Source organism: Ruditapes philippinarum, unplaced genomic scaffold (assembly GCF_026571515.1).
Source record: "Ruditapes philippinarum isolate M1 unplaced genomic scaffold, ASM2657151v2 ctg15518_1_1_1_1, whole genome shotgun sequence".
NCBI lineage: Eukaryota > Metazoa > Mollusca > Bivalvia > Venerida > Veneridae > Ruditapes > Ruditapes philippinarum.
Window position 1 is genome coordinate 1 of NW_026856242.1, and position 21,236 is coordinate 21,236.

At 31.1% G+C, this 21,236-nt stretch overlaps 1 protein-coding gene across 1 annotated transcript; it reads left to right on the forward strand.

Annotated features, from left to right (window-relative positions):
- Positions 1–1,213: 1,213 nt before the first annotated feature.
- Positions 1,214–20,943, forward strand: LOC132745916 (G-protein coupled receptor GRL101-like; the record flags this gene model as incomplete). Its single annotated transcript, XM_060734929.1, has 14 exons — positions 1,214–1,330; positions 2,049–2,225; positions 3,382–3,512; positions 4,333–4,451; positions 7,067–7,245; positions 8,477–8,623; positions 9,528–9,644; positions 12,855–13,364; positions 13,765–14,809; positions 15,902–16,431; positions 16,738–16,865; positions 17,046–17,094; positions 17,807–18,054; positions 19,168–20,943. Coding segments are annotated over 14 exons (3,632 nt in total), but the record flags the coding sequence as incomplete, so codon positions are not given.
- Positions 20,944–21,236: the final 293 nt, after the last annotated feature.

Genomic DNA, 21,236 nt, shown 5'->3' on the forward strand with positions numbered 1-21,236 from the left:
ATTGATTTACCGATTACTTTCTCGAACGGGCATAGTTATCTGTCGACCTTTAGAAAGCTAGCATGAACAAATTCAAATTCCTTGAATGGATTTTAACCAACTTTCCTTACAAGCATGTTATAAGATAATCAGCTTTGCTATCTGATCGCCGCACTTTCAAACGAAAATGCTCTTCCTTTCATACATATACTTTCATATAATACATTTACGAACAATTTCTTGCTATACTTCTATGTCGCCAATAACATATCAGTTTGTTTATTTTGAAGAAACAATGTCGAGCTATTATATTCACCGGCTCGTCATTATCGTCGGCGCCGTGCAAAATATTTGATGTAGACCATTACACATGCCGTTTTGACAATATTGATACAAAACTTGCACTTTCCAGTACCGTCCATGAACAGGCTCAATCGAGCCTGCAACATGTTCAATTGTGTTGTGTTGGACTTTCTTTAGGAATTCTGCTTTTCTTTATTTTGAGAAACTTAATACTTCTTTGCCTTTTTTGACAAAGTACAATTGTAAAACAAGTGACCTTATTCTTAAAGCGATATTCTTGAAATATACTATTTCTTACTTGCATTTGTATCGCAATTGTTCTTTAAGTACTATTACAGGTTATTAACATGAAACTTGGAAAATTTGATTATCATGACATGATGAAATATTAAATCAAGGGTTATTTCTATGAAAGAAACTTTGAAGGCTATGCCCTTTTTCACTTAGAAATTTTGTTACAATTGGTTATTGATAGACTTTTTGAAATTATGATGCTCTTTTTCACTTAAATTAATTAACACGTTTTACAAGTATAAATATCTTGGACATTCACTACACAGTTATTCGCTTTGTTTAAGAAATGAAGTGCATAACAGCAACATCACCTTAATACTATCAATTTCCATCACCCTTAAAAATGCCAGTATTTGCACGCATTGGATGTACTTGTTAGCATTCATAGTGACAAAAATATTTATTTTCATTGTGTTATTTACATCATACAAACTATTTAAATTATCGCAAATACGCATATAAATAATTCTACATTTATTAGAAATAAGTTATTATACACAAATTAAAAACATTTATTTTTTTTACAAAAATGGTATATTAAAAACGCAGGAAATAATTCAATATTAAACTTATGTAATCTTGTTTTAACATGTTTCATACTTTTGCTTACTAATTTATCGTTTTCAAATATTTATAGATTACCGAAAGTGTGAAGGAAATGAATATACCTGTACAAATAAACAATGCATTCCAGCAGAGAAAAAGTGCAATGCTATAATTGACTGTGTAGATTATAGTGATGAAATGAATTGTGGTTTGTATAAGACTTATAATTACAGTTTAACGTCTTTGTAGTAAATTATATTATATGAAGCAATTCAGAAAAGATCAAACATATAAGATATAACATAAAAGAATAAAACAAGAACAATGAGCAATAATTTTTGCAATAAAAATCCATTTATACTTCAAATATCAAATTATAATAATGAATTATAATTGTTTAAGTAACATTTCTTTCGAAGATTGTATGCCCAAATTTATAAACCTCAATAATTTTAGTCTTTATAATCTGTAGACATTATAACAGTAATATGAAATCAATCATTTCATATTATAAAAAATATATAAGCTAATATAATCAGATTCAACTCAAATAAAACAATGCACAGATACTTTTGTCAACAGAAAAGTAATGGTATGTTATTAACGAATACTTCTTAATAGGTGGTTCATTATACATGTAGTTTTTAAATTAATGATTATACGTTAATAAAATGCATGTAAAACAGTGAACATTGCTAATTAATCTGCCTACCCAAAATACTGCTGTAATCAACACTTTGCAGTACTATTCTTTAAAGCTTTCCATATTATCCATTTTACATTACTATTCTTTAAAGCGTTCCATATTATCGGGAACAATCTCTTAAGGCATGCATTCAAAATCGTTTATACAAGGAGTGCTTTTATTATTTTTATTACTTTTTAATTTTTTTAATAAGAAAGACATGTTCGCTTTATAATTCAAGACTCCTGCAAAAAGTCGTTTCTCTGTACTGATGAATCCAAATGCATCCTTCATCGACTGACATCTGATCGCTACCCAGACTGTAAGGATAGCCGTGATGAAAAGCTTTGCAATCGATATATTATTAGATGCATTGACTTCAGTCGTGAATATCTTTGGGCAGGAAAAGTCTTATCACGTGAGTAGATTTCTTAATTAAACATATTGAAGTAAAGTGAAATATTTTATTCTATAGTAAAAACAAATAGATGGTCATGGCGGATATTACATAATTATTTTACAACACATAAGAAAAGTGGTATACAATTTATAAATTAGCATTCAATATCAAAATGACAACAACATTAAGTAGTTTATCCATATCTTAATTGATTGTTCTGATACGTTAAATAAGCATTCATCCAACACTATGCTTGTTTTCATGAAGTGTTTTAAAGTTGTTTTACTTTATTGCTTTCCCGCCAAAAAGATATAACGTCGGCCAATACCGAAGAAAATTGGTTATTTCCGGACCTTATTCAAAATCCTTTATTGCTATGCACTATATTCTGTTATAAACGTTAAAAATTATTGAATAACGAACATTGAGAAAATAATGTTCCGAATATGGCCGATTTTACAATTTTAGGCGGGAAGGCATTACAGTAAGACTACCTTAAAAATTTTAAGAAAGTAGAATTATGCCAAGTGACTAAAGGAAGGAGTTTAACATTGATAAAAGAACAACAAAAAAAACACTACCCAAAACAACAAACAAATAACAAAATATAGGTCAGAATATGCAAAGATATCCTTTATTGCGTTATTAATGCAGTGAAACTATTTTAATTAACACTAAAAAAACCAATTATTTATTACATATAACATGCACATTATTTATTGAATTGTTAATACTTTGCTTTCCTTAGCACGTTTTTCTTAACGTTGATTTTTTATTTTTGTGAAATAATTTGGCTCATCTTGAGGCATGCAGCTTTAAAAAAGATCATTTCTGTGAGGGTGATAAAACTGCAAGTTATCAAAAGGTTAACTGAATTGAAAAATGGAATTTTGTGTTAACTTGCATGTAGTCGTTTAAAATTATCAAAATCTATTCACCTGTTCCTTTTTATTTGCTTATCTAAAACAATCACATTATATATTTGTAAATGCATATTCAACCGGTGTCATAATTGTATAATGTAACTTATTAATTCAACAATAATTATATTTTCAAATGCTTAAATGTTTTAAATTGACGTTTATCTAGCGACTGCATATAACTTGGTCAATCTTGGAAACCAATGTAAATTTTCTAAGGTGGATATTAAGTTAAACGTATACATTTTCCTCAGCTAAAACTGTTTGGAATTATCAGTTGGAAGGTAACAAATCAGGAAAGCATACCTTTTCAAGTCAAAGTAACAGTCTATCTGATCTTGATGTTCCATATCTGGGAGCAGAGGTATATCCCTGTGTTTTAAAGGTAAGATGTCGTTCATATCTTAATGAATATATCATTTTGCACATTTTAACCAAGAACGGCCTTTTTTATATATAATTACGTGTATAATAAACGTTCACCGCCTGACTGTATAGACAGGAATATTAAACTTTATTGTAAGTGTTTTCGGTGTCAACGAGGATATGTTGATGGTTGACTAAACAGAAACGTAACAGCCAGATAATGCGACAGGTATATAAAATGTAATGTCATTCATACCTGCTTCAATAACGGTCTTACTTAAACACAAAACTTCAAATGAATTCTATGAAGAAAAAATAAGAAACTAACTAAATCAATTCGATTTCAAAATTGCTCCTGATACATAATTTGATTTTTTGTTTATTTGTTTGTTTCATTTTACGCATTTTCCCAACAGTAGTTCAGTAATATAGGCGGGTTGTTTTCTAACCATCATTCCTGGAGAGTTACACTAGTACTAGACTACCTTCCTCCAAACTAAACTACCAAAGCAACTCCCGGCCTGGACGAAATATAATAATGTCTTATGTCCAAGCCCTAGCCAAATCGTTTGGAATCATGTGTCTAAATAATACTCAAATAAAACGGATTATTTTTTTCCATTTGTTTTTGCTACAAAAGTGGATACTGTCTATAGTTGAATTAATATTCCGGAACAAATTATTGACAAAATTGACAGAAAAATCTTATTTCGTCAGCTTGAAATCATTTTTTTAATTTCTTCATGGAAAATGAAGGTAAACGGCTTATGTGGCTTTGAGAATAGTATTTTGAAATGAGTAATTTTATGACCATATTTTACGGTGATATTTTTGTTTAGGTAAAAACCGATTGCACGTTCAACTTTCGTGAAGCATCCCTAATTGACAATTTCAAAACTGACTTTGCATATCCGTTTTGTGAGTGCACAATAGGAACATACAAATATGATTTTCTAAGGTATGTGCTGACGTTACTTTTACCTTTACATTATTATACATTGATGATCTGTATTTAAATTTTAAGATATAGTTTTAATATGGTTTAATTATTTTGCTGATGCAGAATGTGTTGAAAGCAACTTCTTAAGTAAAACAGATGTTTCGTAATGACACAGAACTTAATTAAAGAATATTAAACTATTATCATGAAATACACATTGATAAAACATGTCCACAGTATTGATTTCATTATCTTACGGTCAAAGGTTAAGGAAACATGCTAACAAATTCTGAATGATTGATTCTATTTGAAACACTTTAAAACACTTAAAATTGCTGTTGACAGTAGACATTACCCACATAGAACGTCATGTTTAACTGTTGCATTGTAGTTATTGATGAGTCAGTTAAGGGTGTGACTATCGAATTAATTTTTCTCCCGTATGCTTATGTTATAAGAAATGACCCCTAAGTATCGTTTTTTTCAGAACTTTACAATAACTTTTAACTTGGCATGTGTGTAGCATCAGTACTGGAAGCAATTGTCAAAGACCAGGTTAATATCTGCATCATCCATTTTGACTGAATAATGGCCTTTTATGAAACAATAACATAGCTAGCATTAGGTTCATAATACACATATTTACTCAGCAATTTACCCTCTAAATTTAAACAATATGTATGCCAGTTTATACAGTTTTGAATTAATTATCTAGAGATTTTGATCGAAACAAGCACTATAGTTTTACAATTTACAAGTATCATTACTAACTTGCAAAACAAACAAACCACAAACAATTAAGCGTTACCTCTTACCAAGTGAACTTGTCTCCTTCCCAAATTAGTGTCAAACTTTATTTGTCATCCAATGAAAACGCTGTATTTTAATAAAATTCTGTGCGTTAATTTTCATAGAAGAACAAAAACCGATACTATATCGAAGTCCTTTTATAGTCGACTTCTATTTTTCATAGTACTTCATAGAACGGCATAGTGACGTAATAAAGTGAGTGATTATGAGGCTCAATAAAGTTTGATACTAAATATGTTAGTATTCATCCGTGCTGTTCTACAGAAATTAGAAACATTCTCCTGTCGCTATCGCTCCCGTCGAAGTTTCTAATTTCTGTAGAACAGCACGGATGAACACTAACATATACTTATAATTCTCAAAAGTGTAGTATGTACAAACATGATCTCAAAATTATCAAATGCTCAATCGTATATATAATGTATGAATACCTGTAACTGTCATCATTTATATCTATAAAAATCCTTATAAACGTCTTAAAATTTGAAATAAAGCTTGCTTTTAGTGCAGTTCGATAAAAAGAAAATAGAAGTTATAATTCTTTAAACCCTATTTTAGTTATGTTGGTTCAAGGGGAGACATATTCTATTTTTGGCCTTATTGAAAAAAATGAAATGTTGAATATCTCATTACAATAAAAGACTTTGTTTGAATTCAGTGTTTACATATCATTAAATCAGATGGCCTAATCTACTCAGATGAAAATGATGTTCAAATTTGATGAGACATATTATGGTAAAATAAAAGGAAGTTTTCAAAATTAGCGATCAGTTGTTGTTCTAAATAATTGGGTAATCAGTACTGTAAGTGTGCTTGTTATTTGATGAATATTAAACATTATAGATTAGGTAGAATAAGGTAACTGTAACGTTTGTATTTGTCAAAGTGTATATTTCCAGAAAGTCAAATAAATTAAGACTGGGTTTTAATGATGATCTTGATAGTAATTACATGTAATTAACTTTTTTATCGAAATCTTTTTTTAACTTTATTGAGGCTTGATAGAACGTGGGACTTCCTGTGTAAATTGTTTGAAAATAAGTTTTGTGATTGAGAAAGACGTTCCATTTGTGTTAAAATGATAAAAATGACTGATTGAGAGTTGACAGGGGCAGGAGCAAGGCAGCAATCAATTTTCTGTTCAACTTACGATAAAATAAATTCACCTCTCGAGGTGAATTAATTTTGCTGTTAAATCTTTGTTAAAGCTGATGTTTTAACAAAAAGATAACGCTATTTTTCTGAACAACTGATTTTTGTAACAAAGATATTAAACAAGAAATTTAACAACACTTTGTTAATTTAACAGACTTTAACGTTTACAATGACAGGATTGCTTAACAATAAAATTTAACGCAGAATTTAACATTATTTTTTGTTAATTTAACAATGATTTCATTGTTAATTATTTAACAAAAGTTTTGAACAAGTTGGCCATTAACTTTAAAAATTGTTATTATGTTTACCATTTGTTTGTGGGATGCGATAATTTTTCAATGCTCATTCACTTTGATAATTCTTGTAGGCTCTTAGAACTAGTATTACTTTAAATATTTTTATATTGATTTTATTTTGACACTTCCTCATAATGAGCAATTACGATTAATTATTGATAAAAACTAATTGTTTAAAGACAGTGGTACAGAAAAGGCATACAAAGATGAAGAAACGTCTTGTTCTTATATGCAGCAAGCCGTTTCCTTTTTACATATTTAATACGTTTGAATGATATACAATAAAAAAATTATTGGTCAAACGTTGAGTACAAGTGGAAGGTGAGCTATATAGAGTAATATTAAATAAACCGTTATTATAAATTCCAGCATGGAATTGCTGTCGGTGACGAGATGCGATGGAGGTGAAATCACCACGCGATTACACGTTGATGAAGAAAGTATTTATCCTGAATTCAAAATGATAAATTTTAATTATAACTTCGATGATTTCGAATCAACAAGTGAATTATTACACCAAACACAACTACCACCTTATTGCACTTACGGTAAAGAATCTTATTTAGACAGATATAGATGCGTTTCATATAGTTATGTTTCAAGACCTTTCACTATAACAGTTATTTTCACAATGCAAAGTTCAAGCATAACACAAAAACCTTGCTTTGTTTGGAATAACAACTTTACTAATTGTAAAAAAAGTCAGTGTATTATTTATCAAAACCATTATTATGATTAAGTGAAAAACGGTATGGTAGATTTGTTATAAAAAGCCCCCGGAACAATAAAAAGATACGTCAATTTAGAGTCAGAATGTCTATTTTGAGATACCTTTATAATTGAAAGGTGATGGTTAGGGGCTGCATGTATATAATAATTGAAATGTCATTTTAAAGGTACCTAAACGTGGTGTCATCTTGAACTATAAGTCATTAATGAAATCTGTTAAGCATTCAAATCATACAGTCAATTGCTTAACTACGAGTCACTTGTATACTAGATCGTCAAACCCCTGTTTGGTTACCACTAAATAAAATTGTCTTGTTTTACTGCAAGTGTGATATATGCACTGTAAATATATGGATACACACAATGCTGTGTATGTTATCAAGATATTACTGAAAGGACATTTCAACATATAGTACAGAAGTAATATTCTTCGAAGATATAAGTATCTTGTTTTGTTTTAAATTGTAGGTCCTTAATATCTTGATGATATTTTCTGCGTTTGTGTTCCATATAATGTTAAGATCTCCCGATTTTCTCTTTACTGTCCGGTCCGACTTGCTCATAAATGTTCACTGACATGCGCTTTCGAAATGAGCATCACGAGTAGGTAACTATTATGTACAGTAAAAGCAGATGATAAATCCAAATTAATAAATTCAATAACAAACGTATAATAACTTATAATAAATATAAACTGGTATCATCAACAATAGTACATGAAATAGCAAAATGTGTTTATACAAGAAAATGAAAACGATCAACTAAGAGAAAGTAAACATAATGTGAGACAGTATACATTTTAGTAACATATTTATAGTAGCATTGTATATTCATCTTGGTGATATGTAAAGTGTTTTTTTCTTTATTTCTTTTTACTAGACCCGTTTTTCGAATAGGACTTGAGTTACAATATCGCTGTTCTATTCTTTGTCGATGTGACGTAAAACACAATCCAACAACAAATCAAACAAACACTAATGCTGTTCATTTTTGTTATGTTTCCTTGTTTTTATTACTTACAAATGTATTTGTATCTATCTTTTCCTTAAGAGTACAATGTGACCGAAATTGGGGACTTCATCTTCTTTTGTGAAAGAGATGACAAGGTCATACCAAAGGCTATGATGTGTATTTATGCCGTAGATGCTAGCGGTTACATGACTGGATGCCGATCTGGAGACCATTTACAAAATTGCGGTAAAGAGATGTTTTATCTAGATTAGGAAAACACAACATGTTCTGTAACTTGAAACTTAAAATTTCTTTTTATACTAAGTCTTTATTGCATACAATTTTAATCTTTTTCTTATGGTATTAAACTGTTTACAAAACTATGCCAGTAGTAACTGATGTCGCCTTTGTATCTGAGGGGTTGTGTTTACGGGTTAAGGCATCATATTTGCAGTCACCGTTTAATCCTGAGTAATAGCGAAAAGCAATTAAATGGAATGTAATGACTGGAGTCTATGAATCTATTAGCTCTAGCAGTTGAGGTGGTTTTGACCCCTTGTGTTGCTTTAAGTTTGCAACACCCAAATTTAGCCAAAATCGACTTTCTTTTTTCGGCGACATAAGACCTAAATTGTGTTGGTGCGCCAAAAAGCCAAACGAAACAAACAAGTGTGATTGGAGTTATACCCAAGTTAGATTGCTGGTCCCTAATCGGTTATTCATTTTCAATTTACTTGTTGCTTTGGTAAGTAGTCATGCATTAATTTGTTTATTTTTGCTTTCTGTGTAAACGGCCATAGGTTTTGAACACGTTAAACCAACCGATGACACGATGGCGGCAATCGAATGGTGACATAATGAACGGTGTTTAATACGTTGTCATTGGATGACTCAATAATTTGGCCAAACAAACTACCATATAATTAAAGAAAAAAAGGTTTATCTTTTGGCAGTTTCTAATAAGTCACAAAATATATTTATTGTACTGATAATACGGCAAATTGCACTGCTGTCAATTCAGAGCAAACCAAAGATTATGTGAAAAACTCAACCCAATTCCAACTTAAACTGGGTGCGAACAATAATATATAGCCACCTCAGTCCTGATTATCTACTACGTTTTAAATTTAATTATACATGTGATTTTCAGAAAATTTCAGTTGTCCTGTAAATACAGTTAAATGCCCAGGAAGTTATTGTATTGAACAACGATTTTTGTGTGATGGACACATTGAATGTCCTAAAGGAGAGGATGAAAAAGATTGTAGTAAGTGATTAAGATATGTACATTTGTTTTCACTTGTGATGTGTGGCAGTCGTGTACGATTATTTTGATTAACGGCCTTTTATTCATTGAGCGTTCAGGAATAGTTGTTACACTGCAAATGTGTTTTTCCCAAACTAATCATCTAGAACAAGCATACTTTTATCAGTATTGTTTGGCAATATCTACCTGAAACTCTGGAAATTTTCGTTAGTTTCCGTACTTTGTTTTGATAAACGTTGAGGAGCTTTTATCATACTATAGATTTTGATACATAAATAACTTAACATTGCTCAATGACCTAGTACTAAAAATGACGGAATTGTGACCATGTAATTTTTGCACAATTATTCGAACCTTAGACAAACCATTTTTTCGATTTTCATAACTGCATTTTATTGCTATTTATAGCATAATATATGTGTTGACTAAATATGTGCGCTTAATTTGCACGTTTTGTTTTGATTTCATCATTTTTATAAACACGTATGTTTTAAAACGCATAAATAATTCATTTGATTCGAACCTTATCTGACCTTGTCACCGAGGTAGTAAGTCATTAGTTATGCAGGTAATTTTAAGTTATATAATATACCGCTGTACTATACATCAAACCCATATGGTTTACTTCAAAATCCGATAATTAACGACAAAAGGTTATTGAATATTCAAATGGCTCAGGATAATATTGCCAAGCAATATATAGTCGTTCACATTTGATAAGTCGACCTGTTGCTCTTATTTTCGAAGCTGTAGCTGTACAGGTTTGTTTGTATAGCCGGATAAACTCTTAAAAATACTCTTAGTCCCGGAGTCAGTTCCAGAACTATCCTTACCCTACATTAATACTTCCTGTTCTTTCTGAACAACTTAAAGCTATAAGATGCTCATTATTCAGTAAACTATTTAACCCTCAGAAAGATATTGAAATCTATAAAATGCATACTGAATATGTCTAATTTGAATTAAAGAATGATTAAAAGTACGCATGGGAGGCTACGGGACAAGTAAAATCGGTCAATTCATAAGAAAAAACTGTCATTTTATTAATGACACTATATATTTATATTGTGACCACCCATAGTGCGTAGAATTTCAAAGATAACATATTTAATTTATGTGAAGTTAACACATGTTTATTATATAGTTTACAAAATACTCTGTAGCAATTATCAATATTTTCTTATATCAAATTTGAGCATAGTTTATTTTTAAATTAAAGCTGAAGAACAACATAATTATTTGGGTTTACAACATAGCAATTCTATGGCATTTATGATAAAAAAAGCTTATCTGATTACGTATAAACCATTTTCGAGCATTGAATCTGGTAATACTTCATTTGTACAAAAGTCAACCCGCCTCGCTCAAAAAGGACGGTATCAGATTCATAATATAGGTTTGCTGGCTCGATTCTCCGAGTTTTTGTCAGAGACCATTGATCTATGCCATTTATTTTAATAGTTATTTGTATCAAGAATCATGTGGTATTAGTAATCAGTCACTTGCAGAGCTGCATTATTGGCACTGGTAGTGCAATACGTATTGCAGTGATTTTGCAAGTACTGGTACTGATACTGAATTACTCTTACAAAATGTTGCTGCTTCTTATATTGGTACTGCATTACTGTCTTTAAAAGATGTACTGCTACTGTATTACCAGGCAGTACTTTGGTTTTGATAAAAAATGTCATCAGTTGTTCTCTTTGTGTTTACTAGTAAAAAATGAATGAGCAAGATCAACACTAATTAATTGCTTGTATACTAAATAATACTATTTCAAGTGATAATTTTGGCTCCATAAAACGTTATTTACTTTGGTATCAATTGAACAGAGTTGAAGTTTGAAAAGTAACATATGTCTGAAAGATGATTGCATTTCAGTTATACAGTTGACTGGTTACTAAACAATAATATATGTTGTAAATATTGTTTGTAAAAAGTATGTTAAATCAATAATGTTGTAAATAGAAATATAAAGGAAATAAGAATTCCATTTATTTTGCTGAATAATGTTTGCATTTTTTATTTGAAGTGTAAACATGTGAAATGGAAATAATTGTTTAAAAAACGTATCATTATAATTTGTAAATAAACATAATATGTTGTTTTTTTGTTTGACAGTAGGAATTTACTCCAACTATGATGAATTTATAAAAGTACTGTTACTGATTCATAATTACTTTCTTAAAAAAGTATCGAAACTGCAGTATCGTTCTAAAATCTTGTACTGGTACTGCATAACTTTGCAAGTACTGGTACTTAAGAACTACATCCTAAGTACTGATGCAGCTCTGGTCACTTGCGGGCAAAATTTGTAATTACTGGTGAGCTTTCCAGGAAAGTCAATTAATATGTGGATCTCTGCGGAGATATGATCACAAATTTATTAAATCTCGACATAAGGAACTAGAAAAAAATATCAATGATAAAAATTTAGATACACATGACAATGTGGATTTGTTAAGAAAATATCTTTTCAAACCTATATGAAACTAATAATTATTCTATTGAACTAAAAAGAAAAGGCAGTGTACCAACGGTGAAACATAATCATATCCTGAAACTACTTTCTACAAATGTTTTTGTTGTGATTCTTATTGTATTGAATTAATATAATATTGTCTGTTTGCAATGTTATCATTTTATAAGCCATAATATCAAACATAATAAAAGTTCACTCTATCATAATGGTTCTAAGTATGTTGTGTAAAAAAGAATAAACGCAAGTTTAAAGGGTGTGAAATAAAATTTGGCGCGAGCTAACTTTAAGAAGAATTATGGGCTATTTATGCTATACATGTTCCATCGGCTGTTTATCGGAATTTATATTTGAGCTTCGACACAAGTCTTTTATGATTCCATAAGTTCAGAGGTATTCCGACATATACAGAGCAATGTAATATACTTTTCTATTATTTCTTCAATAATACACTGTGACGAGTCTCATACGTTCCAGCAAAACCCATGAGAGAAATTACAAGTAATAAATCTGGATATATATCATTTCCCTTGTTGAAACTCCATATTCAACATTCTCTAAACTCAATATCCAACCAAAAACATTATTGATTAGCACCAACGACGTTATTTCGTTGGCAAAATTCTCTTTTGATTTAGTCACACTCTTAATCTCCGTGAGTACCGATTTCATACCTGCTCTAGATTTTTAGATTATATTCTCCATTTTTTTTATTTGATTTCTCATTCCAGCTTGTATAGACTCGGAAAGAGAAGTAATCTTATTTATTGAAGAGGATGACTCTGAGACCAGAGAAACAGCAATGCATTTAGCCAAACAATTCATTACAAGCAAAGAGAACAGTATCGTAAAATTGTTTTATTTTAAGAGTTTGCCCAGACCAATGGAATTTAACATTACATACAGGTTGATTAGAATAAGAGAAGAACATGTAAATCAAGAACGGGAAAGTAAATGCAAGTACAAAACAATGGCAAGAGACTTTCTTAAAAAACTGCAGTTTTCAAAAGCAGGAAAAAGAGGGATTATTGTGTTTGAGAATAGTAATGAATCATCAATTGTTGCCAACCTAGTATTGTCCAATATTTCAGAGCCAGCGTTTTCAATTTATCGCGTGATAAAAGATTTCAATTCTTCACTTTATAAAAATAACGTTTACAAATTTGTAAAAGATGTTCACATCAGTAAATGGAGTTCACTATTTTCGACTGGATTTAGACGATTTCCAGAAATATGTAAAGGTGAGGAATAATAAACATATTGACATTTAGAGATAGATGTATCTACAGTAGTAAGAGAATGCTGGTTAAATGACAAATTAATTAAATATGTACATCATGAATCGTTCAATAAATTAGTTTATATAGTGAAACAAATGCACTAAGAGGTATGTCAGGTTTTTTTCTTCAAAATTTTGACATTTAAATTTTTGAACGGGTTAATGTCCTTGTTGTTTGCCTTACTGGTTAAGTAAATCTTAGAATTCCGAAAATACAACTGTCATCTAAAATTTAAGCGGAGTTAAAAACAATAAAATATTTTTCATAAGATCTTATTAATGCAAGTGTTGATTATACTTAGAAAAGAATAATTACTATACCAAGTAAGCCAATCGTAATACCTAATCTGCTTACATTTCAGAGGCTTCATATCTACCATGTGCTGGGATGTTCAGATGTTCTTCTAGCAAGCAATGTTTACCACTTGAGCAAGTATGTGATGATGTAATACATTGCAGAAATGGTGATGATGAACGGCTTTGTGATTCTGTATGTCCTAGTCAATGTTCTTGCATTGCTGACGTAATCAATTGTAAGGCGGCCAACATTTCCATGGCTGAAATTTCGTCATTGTCGATGCAAACTAGGAGCGCTGATATAAGTAAAAATCCAAAGATAAAAAAAATAATCAGAACAAATTTAGGTTTTCCTTACATGTTACGACTTAATATGTCGTCATGTGATATTCATGACATTCATGAAAAGGCCTTTTTTGATTTGAAAAATCTATTATCACTTGATCTAAGCGACAATAGGATCAAGTTGCTACCCGATAAAGTATTTAGCAAGCTTCGTCAACTGACATACTTAAATCTTGATGGAAACAACGAATTGACAGAGATTTCACCGACGGCTTTTAAAGGTTTGAAAGCGATAAGAAGCTTGAAGATTTCAGGCACAAACTTAAAAAAGATTAGCTCGCAAACATTTTCTGACTTACAGTTGGACTCTTTAGATATCTCGCACAACAAAATTGAGGACATTGAAGACTATGCCTTCAACAATTCTATAGTGCATAAAATTAATTTTGAAGGCAATAGAGTGATTAAATTCGGAAAATTTATGTTCAACGGCGTTTCATCACTTCGGGATCTTCGAACGCCTGCATTTAAATTCTGTTGTATCCGCCCTTGTTATGTTTCTGAAGAAGATTGCAAGCCATTAAAGAATGAATTTTCTTCATGTGAAGATCTGATGAGAAATTCTGTCCTTCAAGCAGTTCTTTGGATAGTAGGGGTAGCTTCATTGTGCGGAAATCTCTCATCAATCATATACCGTCTTGTCTATGATCGTGAAAGGCTAAAAATAGGATACGGAATATTTGTAACTAACCTTGCCTTTGCCGATTTTCTGATGGGTGTATACTTAATAACGATAGCAGTGGCTGATTCACTTTACAGAAACAGGTACTGATTCATTACTGATTCACTCTACAGAAACAGATGGCAATGTTCTATTTGTCTAGTACATAAACAAGGTTATATCTGAACTGTTCCTTGATTCATCAGAACAAAATAACTTAACATTGTAAATTTGTACTGGTTTCTACTGATGCACAAAATAGTAGAGGCGATCTTTTGTAATAATCCTGTGTCCGTTATATGTGGCTCGTCATATATATTTATCTGAAACATCTTCTTCATAACCACTTGGCCGAATGTAATGAAACTACACAGGAATGATTCTTAGGTAGTCTTCTATAAAATGATCAGACGATTCCATTTTGCTTAATTAAATCTTTAATAGAAACACTTCTTAACGATCCGGTAGATTGTAATGAAACCCTTCAGGAATGACCATTAAGTAATCAGTCCTTTACAAAGATTACTCAAATCGTTCTGCACTGTTGAAAAAGATAACCACAAATATAAAGCAAGCCCTAAATGATATATTTTGGCCAATAGTACTAAAACTATATAGGTAGATCCTTAAGTAGTCCAATGCTTAAGTCGTCCAGGTCGTTACGTCCGCTAAAGGGGATTATAAAATAGGAAAATGTGGCTTTGTAGCTCTCCTAGTAGTTGCTTGGCCAAACATGATGAACACGTACAGGAATGATCCTTAACATAATTAAGTAAATTGTATTAATCTGCTATACAAGATGACGGCCAGAGCTGAAAAAAAAGAAATATTTAAACGACGCATCAGGAAATACAAATCACTTTAAATGACATCAAAAAGAGTTATTTGTACCACACATGAATTTCCTATACCAAATGAGGTATTGCTTTGAAACTTTGAATACTTATTTGTGACCATCATCCCACTTCAAGGCAAATACTCATAGTCTCAGGCGCTCATTATCCTTTTAATATTTTGGTGTCAATATTCTCTTGATGTATATATCAATTCTTTTTCATTCGATCATTTTTAGAATAAATTTGCATTGCCGTATCAAAGGAAATGGATAAGTAGAAGAATAAGATAAAAACTTTAATTACAAGAAGGCTGACCAAATGTTTCTTAATTGTTGATTATATGATTCCGGTTTTTTTCAGATACATATTTATGGATGATCAATGGAGAAGCAGTAATTGGTGTGTTTCTGCTGGGGTTCTTTCTACAATTTCATCTGAAGCAAGCGTTTTCTTTCTTTGCTTGATAACATTGGACAGACTTTTAGTGATCAAGTTTCCATTTGGCACAGTAAGGTTTGGTCCTATGAAGGCGTACATTTGCTGCGGAATTTGCTGGCTAATTTCCATAATCCTATCAATCATTCCAGTTTTTTACACAAGTCACTTCCAAAACAAATTCTACGCTAAAACAGGAGTATGCATTGCATTGCCTCTTACTAGAGATAAACCCCCAGGTTGGATTTATTCTGTGTCAATCTTCGTTGGCTTGAATTTCTGCACTTTTATTCTTGTCGCTGCGGGACAAATTTCCATATTTTCAGAACTTCGACGAGCAACATCAAGTATGCAGAAGACACAGAAATCTAGGAAACGTGATTTGAAAGTTGCGAGGAATCTTATCCTCGTCGCAACGACTGACTTCCTATGTTGGTTTCCGATAGGAGTGATGGGTAAGGTCTCGAGCAAACCTGAGGTTGATAACCTTTCTATGTTATGCCTGCATTATATTAAGTACATGTAAATGAAAATTACTAACTTTCTTTTACACTCTAGGATGTTGCGGTTTTCAATGAAATACACAATAATTGTTTCTATATCCTTAATCTGTTTCTATTCTATTGTTCAAGTTAAAAAATGAATGTCTTTGGTTTAAAACCTGTAAAAGAATTTTCTAATTGAAAGACTAAATCTAAAAATTTTTGAAAACGGTCAAATTAAATAAAACAATGTCAATTATTTACAAATCGTCGTTTCAGGTATTTTGGCATTAAATGGATTTCCGATTCCAGGGGATGTTTATGCATGGTCAGCCGTTTTTATATTACCTATTAACTCTGCCCTAAATCCGTTTTTGTACACGGTGACAGCAATAATAGGGAAGAAGGTAATCATATAACTTTGACTAAATCACTTTAGTCTCCTTGAATAATACGTTGAATTAAATAGTTATGAGAACGTTACGCGCATCTTTGTTTTGTGACATGGGATGTTAAAGATCTAATATTTTTGCAGGTAGCTAGAAAACTATCCGTTTCAAAATCAAGTTTTCCTCTTTTAATTGTAGAGTTTTAACCCAAGCCTTGATGAGCAAAGCAGAACGGTGGTCCAGAGAGGCAAGTACTTAAAATCAGTTTCAATTTTGTGATTCTATTTTCAGCAAAATTGTATGATATAGCTAATAAAAGCAATTATAGTAAATCAGTGTATAAATTAATGACGAGAATGAGCAGACGTTACATTGTATAATTATAGTTATTGTTTGTCACTAAATTTTCACAGTAGTAAATCTTTTAGAAACAATTAATACAATTGTAAACCATTAACGATAAGACTTCTTATAAATACGACACGCTGTTTGATATAATACGATGATTTACATACAACATAATTATGCCAATACTTTTATCGTATTATCACGTTATTGGTGCTTATGTTAATTTTATGCTGTTTGCAGTGTTTGTAAAGATAAAAACAAATAAAAAAAATGAAAGCATTATGTACGGGATTCTCAAATGATTTATAACACTACTCCGATTTCTTGATTTTGGCAAAAATCAATGACTAGAAAGTTTGTTTGATTATTCTGGTTTTACGTCAATTTTATCGTATAACTATAGGTCAAAGCAAGGCGGTCGATCCAAGTGACAGGCTTCAGTGGTACTTACTAGTTATTACTAATTTCTCCGAAGTCAACGGCTATTAATCCCACATGATGTCTTAATCAGTCGTTACGATGATCGAACCGGCAACCCCTTGATTATCTATCCAATGCTCCCAATTAAGCTAAGCGGGCGTATAGTCTAATATTACATGCTTTTGATTCAGAAATTGGCACGGCCATTCTAGAATACCAGGAATTTAGTAGCTCCGTGCGGATGAAACGTGAACTTGTACCAGTTGGGACGATGCGCAGTATACAAGACTTTCTTGATGACAAGAGATTTTTGTCTGTTAATATCGTTACAACTGTATCCAAACAACTTGCCGATTATCTGCGCCTATTACATGAGTCGTTCCTTGCCATTGACCAGATAAGCGAGACAAATATTTACATTAAAGTTGATAAAACAAAGGTACTCATTAACCTATTCTATACTTATATAAAAACTCTAGTTATCTGGAATATCAATTGTGCAAAAATCATTATATAAAATAAACTGTTTTCTGTGGTTTGTAATGTCAAAACCTTTAGATAAGTACATGTGAATACTAAAAGAAAAGATGTTATCCAGAACTCGGCAAAAGGTGTTTGATCCAAGCTTATCCGTAGGCACAAACAAATTGTTACCGTTAAAAGTTATATATATATGGAGGTTGAATACATGATCCGAAATTACATATATTTATAAAGCAGATATAAAATGTTCTAAAAAACTATAATTATTCATTATATAAATGTTTATATTATGTGAAAGTTGGTTGTTCTAAATACAAACAAATAATTCTGAGGATGTCACAAAATATATTTATTGCTTGCAGGTTCGCTTCAATTCAATTGTTGTAATAAAAAAGTACTTCCTATCTAAATACATGTACCATGTACATAATATATTGTTCAATAAAATGACCCGCATTAAATTACCGCTGCCGTAAAATACCAATTATACCGGTAACCATGACAGATATGCCTTTTCATTGCAAATTTCCCCATCCAAACATGTCAGCAAGTTTTTGCTACTTCGCTTTAAGTAAACTTCGGATATAACGAACGATATTTAAATGTCCCATTGAGTTCGTTCGTTCGGCTTTTGGTGGTGTTATCCACTTTAATATCAAACAAACTTAAACGACCACTATGCCCAAGAAATGCTATATAAAACTTTTTATTGTGTGTTGTCCTAGTAGTTTCTAGTAGGCTAATCATTTGCTAATGATCTAAATCATCTTTTGCTTCTGTTGCCATTTGGCAATTAGTTCAGTTATAGTGATTTACCATTTTGTATTGAAGTCTAAATACGACTATTTACATATTGATACAGTATTATGACAAATAATTGCACATTCAGCGTTACTTTCGACAGGTGATAGGCATCAAACATACACCTCAATCATTATTCAAACGTTATATTACTCATATTTGCATTTTCTAAAGACAAATTTATTCTTTCTAAGGAAAAATGTGTCATTTATACGTATAAAGCTTCTTCAATCTGAATTTATATTTTTTGTTCTCTTTTTATTCAAAGCCCAACAAACCAATTGTTGTTATCGATGCAAAGCTATCGTCAGCTGCTGATGAAAGTGCCTTACAGGAAAACATCCGCCAATTCGGAAACCTCCTTCGAAAACTTATTTCAAAATGTGATAAACGTATGAAATAATGTGTGGTATACAAATGACAGTATACAAAAATGTTTAGATATATTGCCTTGATGCAACATTTTATGTGAAAATGTTTTTTTATCTTGTTACTTTGTTGTAAAGATTTTTTAAAAAAAATATAAATTACTTTTTTTCCCATAGCTTTTGTGAAAACGAGTTTGAAAAACTATTTGGTATAAAAGGTTATTTGAATACATATATTGCATTCGTACCTAGCTTATATAAAAAGCAATAGCAGTTAAATTGTATTTTTTATCTTGTTATTTTTGATGTGTAAATATTTGTGAACTTACTCTGACGTGTGTGTTTTTTCTTAAAACTGTAAACATATAGGAATTAGTTTAAATTTTAATAAATGTAATACTGTCGTGAACTCATTGTTTGTTTCATAAATATTGTCAATCATGCTTTGTCATTAATCGTTTAACATGTAATGTTGTTAACAGTGTTGTTTTCAAAATGATACATTGTTTATGAATATATTTTGAGAGAGTTTCTGGATTGGTGATCCTCACAAACAAAAAATGTTATTGGTTAGAATCCTACACGGTTCAAAACAATTTTGTCCTCATATGACGAAAACACGGGTTAGGTCAAGGAGCCGACTCTAGAGCGGTTTTGAAACGCTTCAAGATTTCACTTCCAATTCAATGAGCTGAACGAATTACGTTTATATACATTCTGTTACAAATATGTAATGTACTTTTAAACAATGAACTATTGTAAAAGTTTAAGGTAACACAATCTGTTGATTGTTCTAAATTCAAAATGTCATGATTATTATATTATTGTATTATATTATTGTATTTTGAATAAACCTTTGCTATTGTGAGTGTACAGTAACTTGGACTTACCAGCTTGACCATGAACAGGGTCAGTTAAACCTGCAACATTTTTGTTTTAGCCGTTTTGGGCGTTCTAAACATTTCTTTTTTCACCTTTTTCTGATTGGTGTCAGAGAACATAAATATTGATGAAACGTTAGTATGGTACTTATGATGACGAGATGATATGTTTGACAGTCCACGGATGTTTTTGTTACTTGTTTTTGTCAAATTTGATCATTATTGTTTAGCTCACCTGTCACAAAGTGTCATGGTGATCTTATGTGATCGCAATTCATCTGGCGTCCGTAGTTCGTTCGTAAGAGACATCATCTACTCATTAGATGAGCCAATTTCTTACAAACTTTACACGAATAGTCATTGGGTGGTCACCTTTGACAAGAAATTAAATCCGATGAAAAACTCTGATTGTCATGTCAACCAAAAACTTCTTTTAAAAATCTTCTATTGAATTTCATAGCAGGCAAACCATTTATTTTGTACAGCAAACAGTGCCATCTTATGGAACTGTTGTTTTCCTTAGCAATAGCAACCAGTAAAGTTTTTACACAAGCACTAGTTTAGATACATAAAAGAACTTTTTGATACCAGTTTAAAATTTAGATTTTACATCATTTATAGTTTACAATATCACTTGTTCCATGTCATGGGGAATATTTATATTCAGATGAGCGATATTAGGGTCATCATGGCTGTCTTGTTTTTTTTTTACTTAAGATTAGCAATAATTTGTTGTATTTGTATAATAAATGTTTAGTATCAATAAAGTGTTTGTAATTGTTATCTTTTAAATACGACAAATAATTATTTTTATTTGACTGTTTAAATAAAGAACGGGGTGTTTAATTGGTTGGCCCATGGCGGGCAGCTTCAAATCATTGTATAGTTTTATGCATAATTTTTGAATCAGCTGTGAGAGACAAATATCTTTTGGACACTATATTTGTGATCAGTTGTCTTGGATAAATTTCGCGTGTAGTCCCTTTAATGTTTTACATTGTATCGCATAGTGTCGGGTGCAAACTTCACAGTCCTTCAAGGGCAAGGTCACATTATGATTTCAAAGCTAGAATTAAGATAATAAAAAA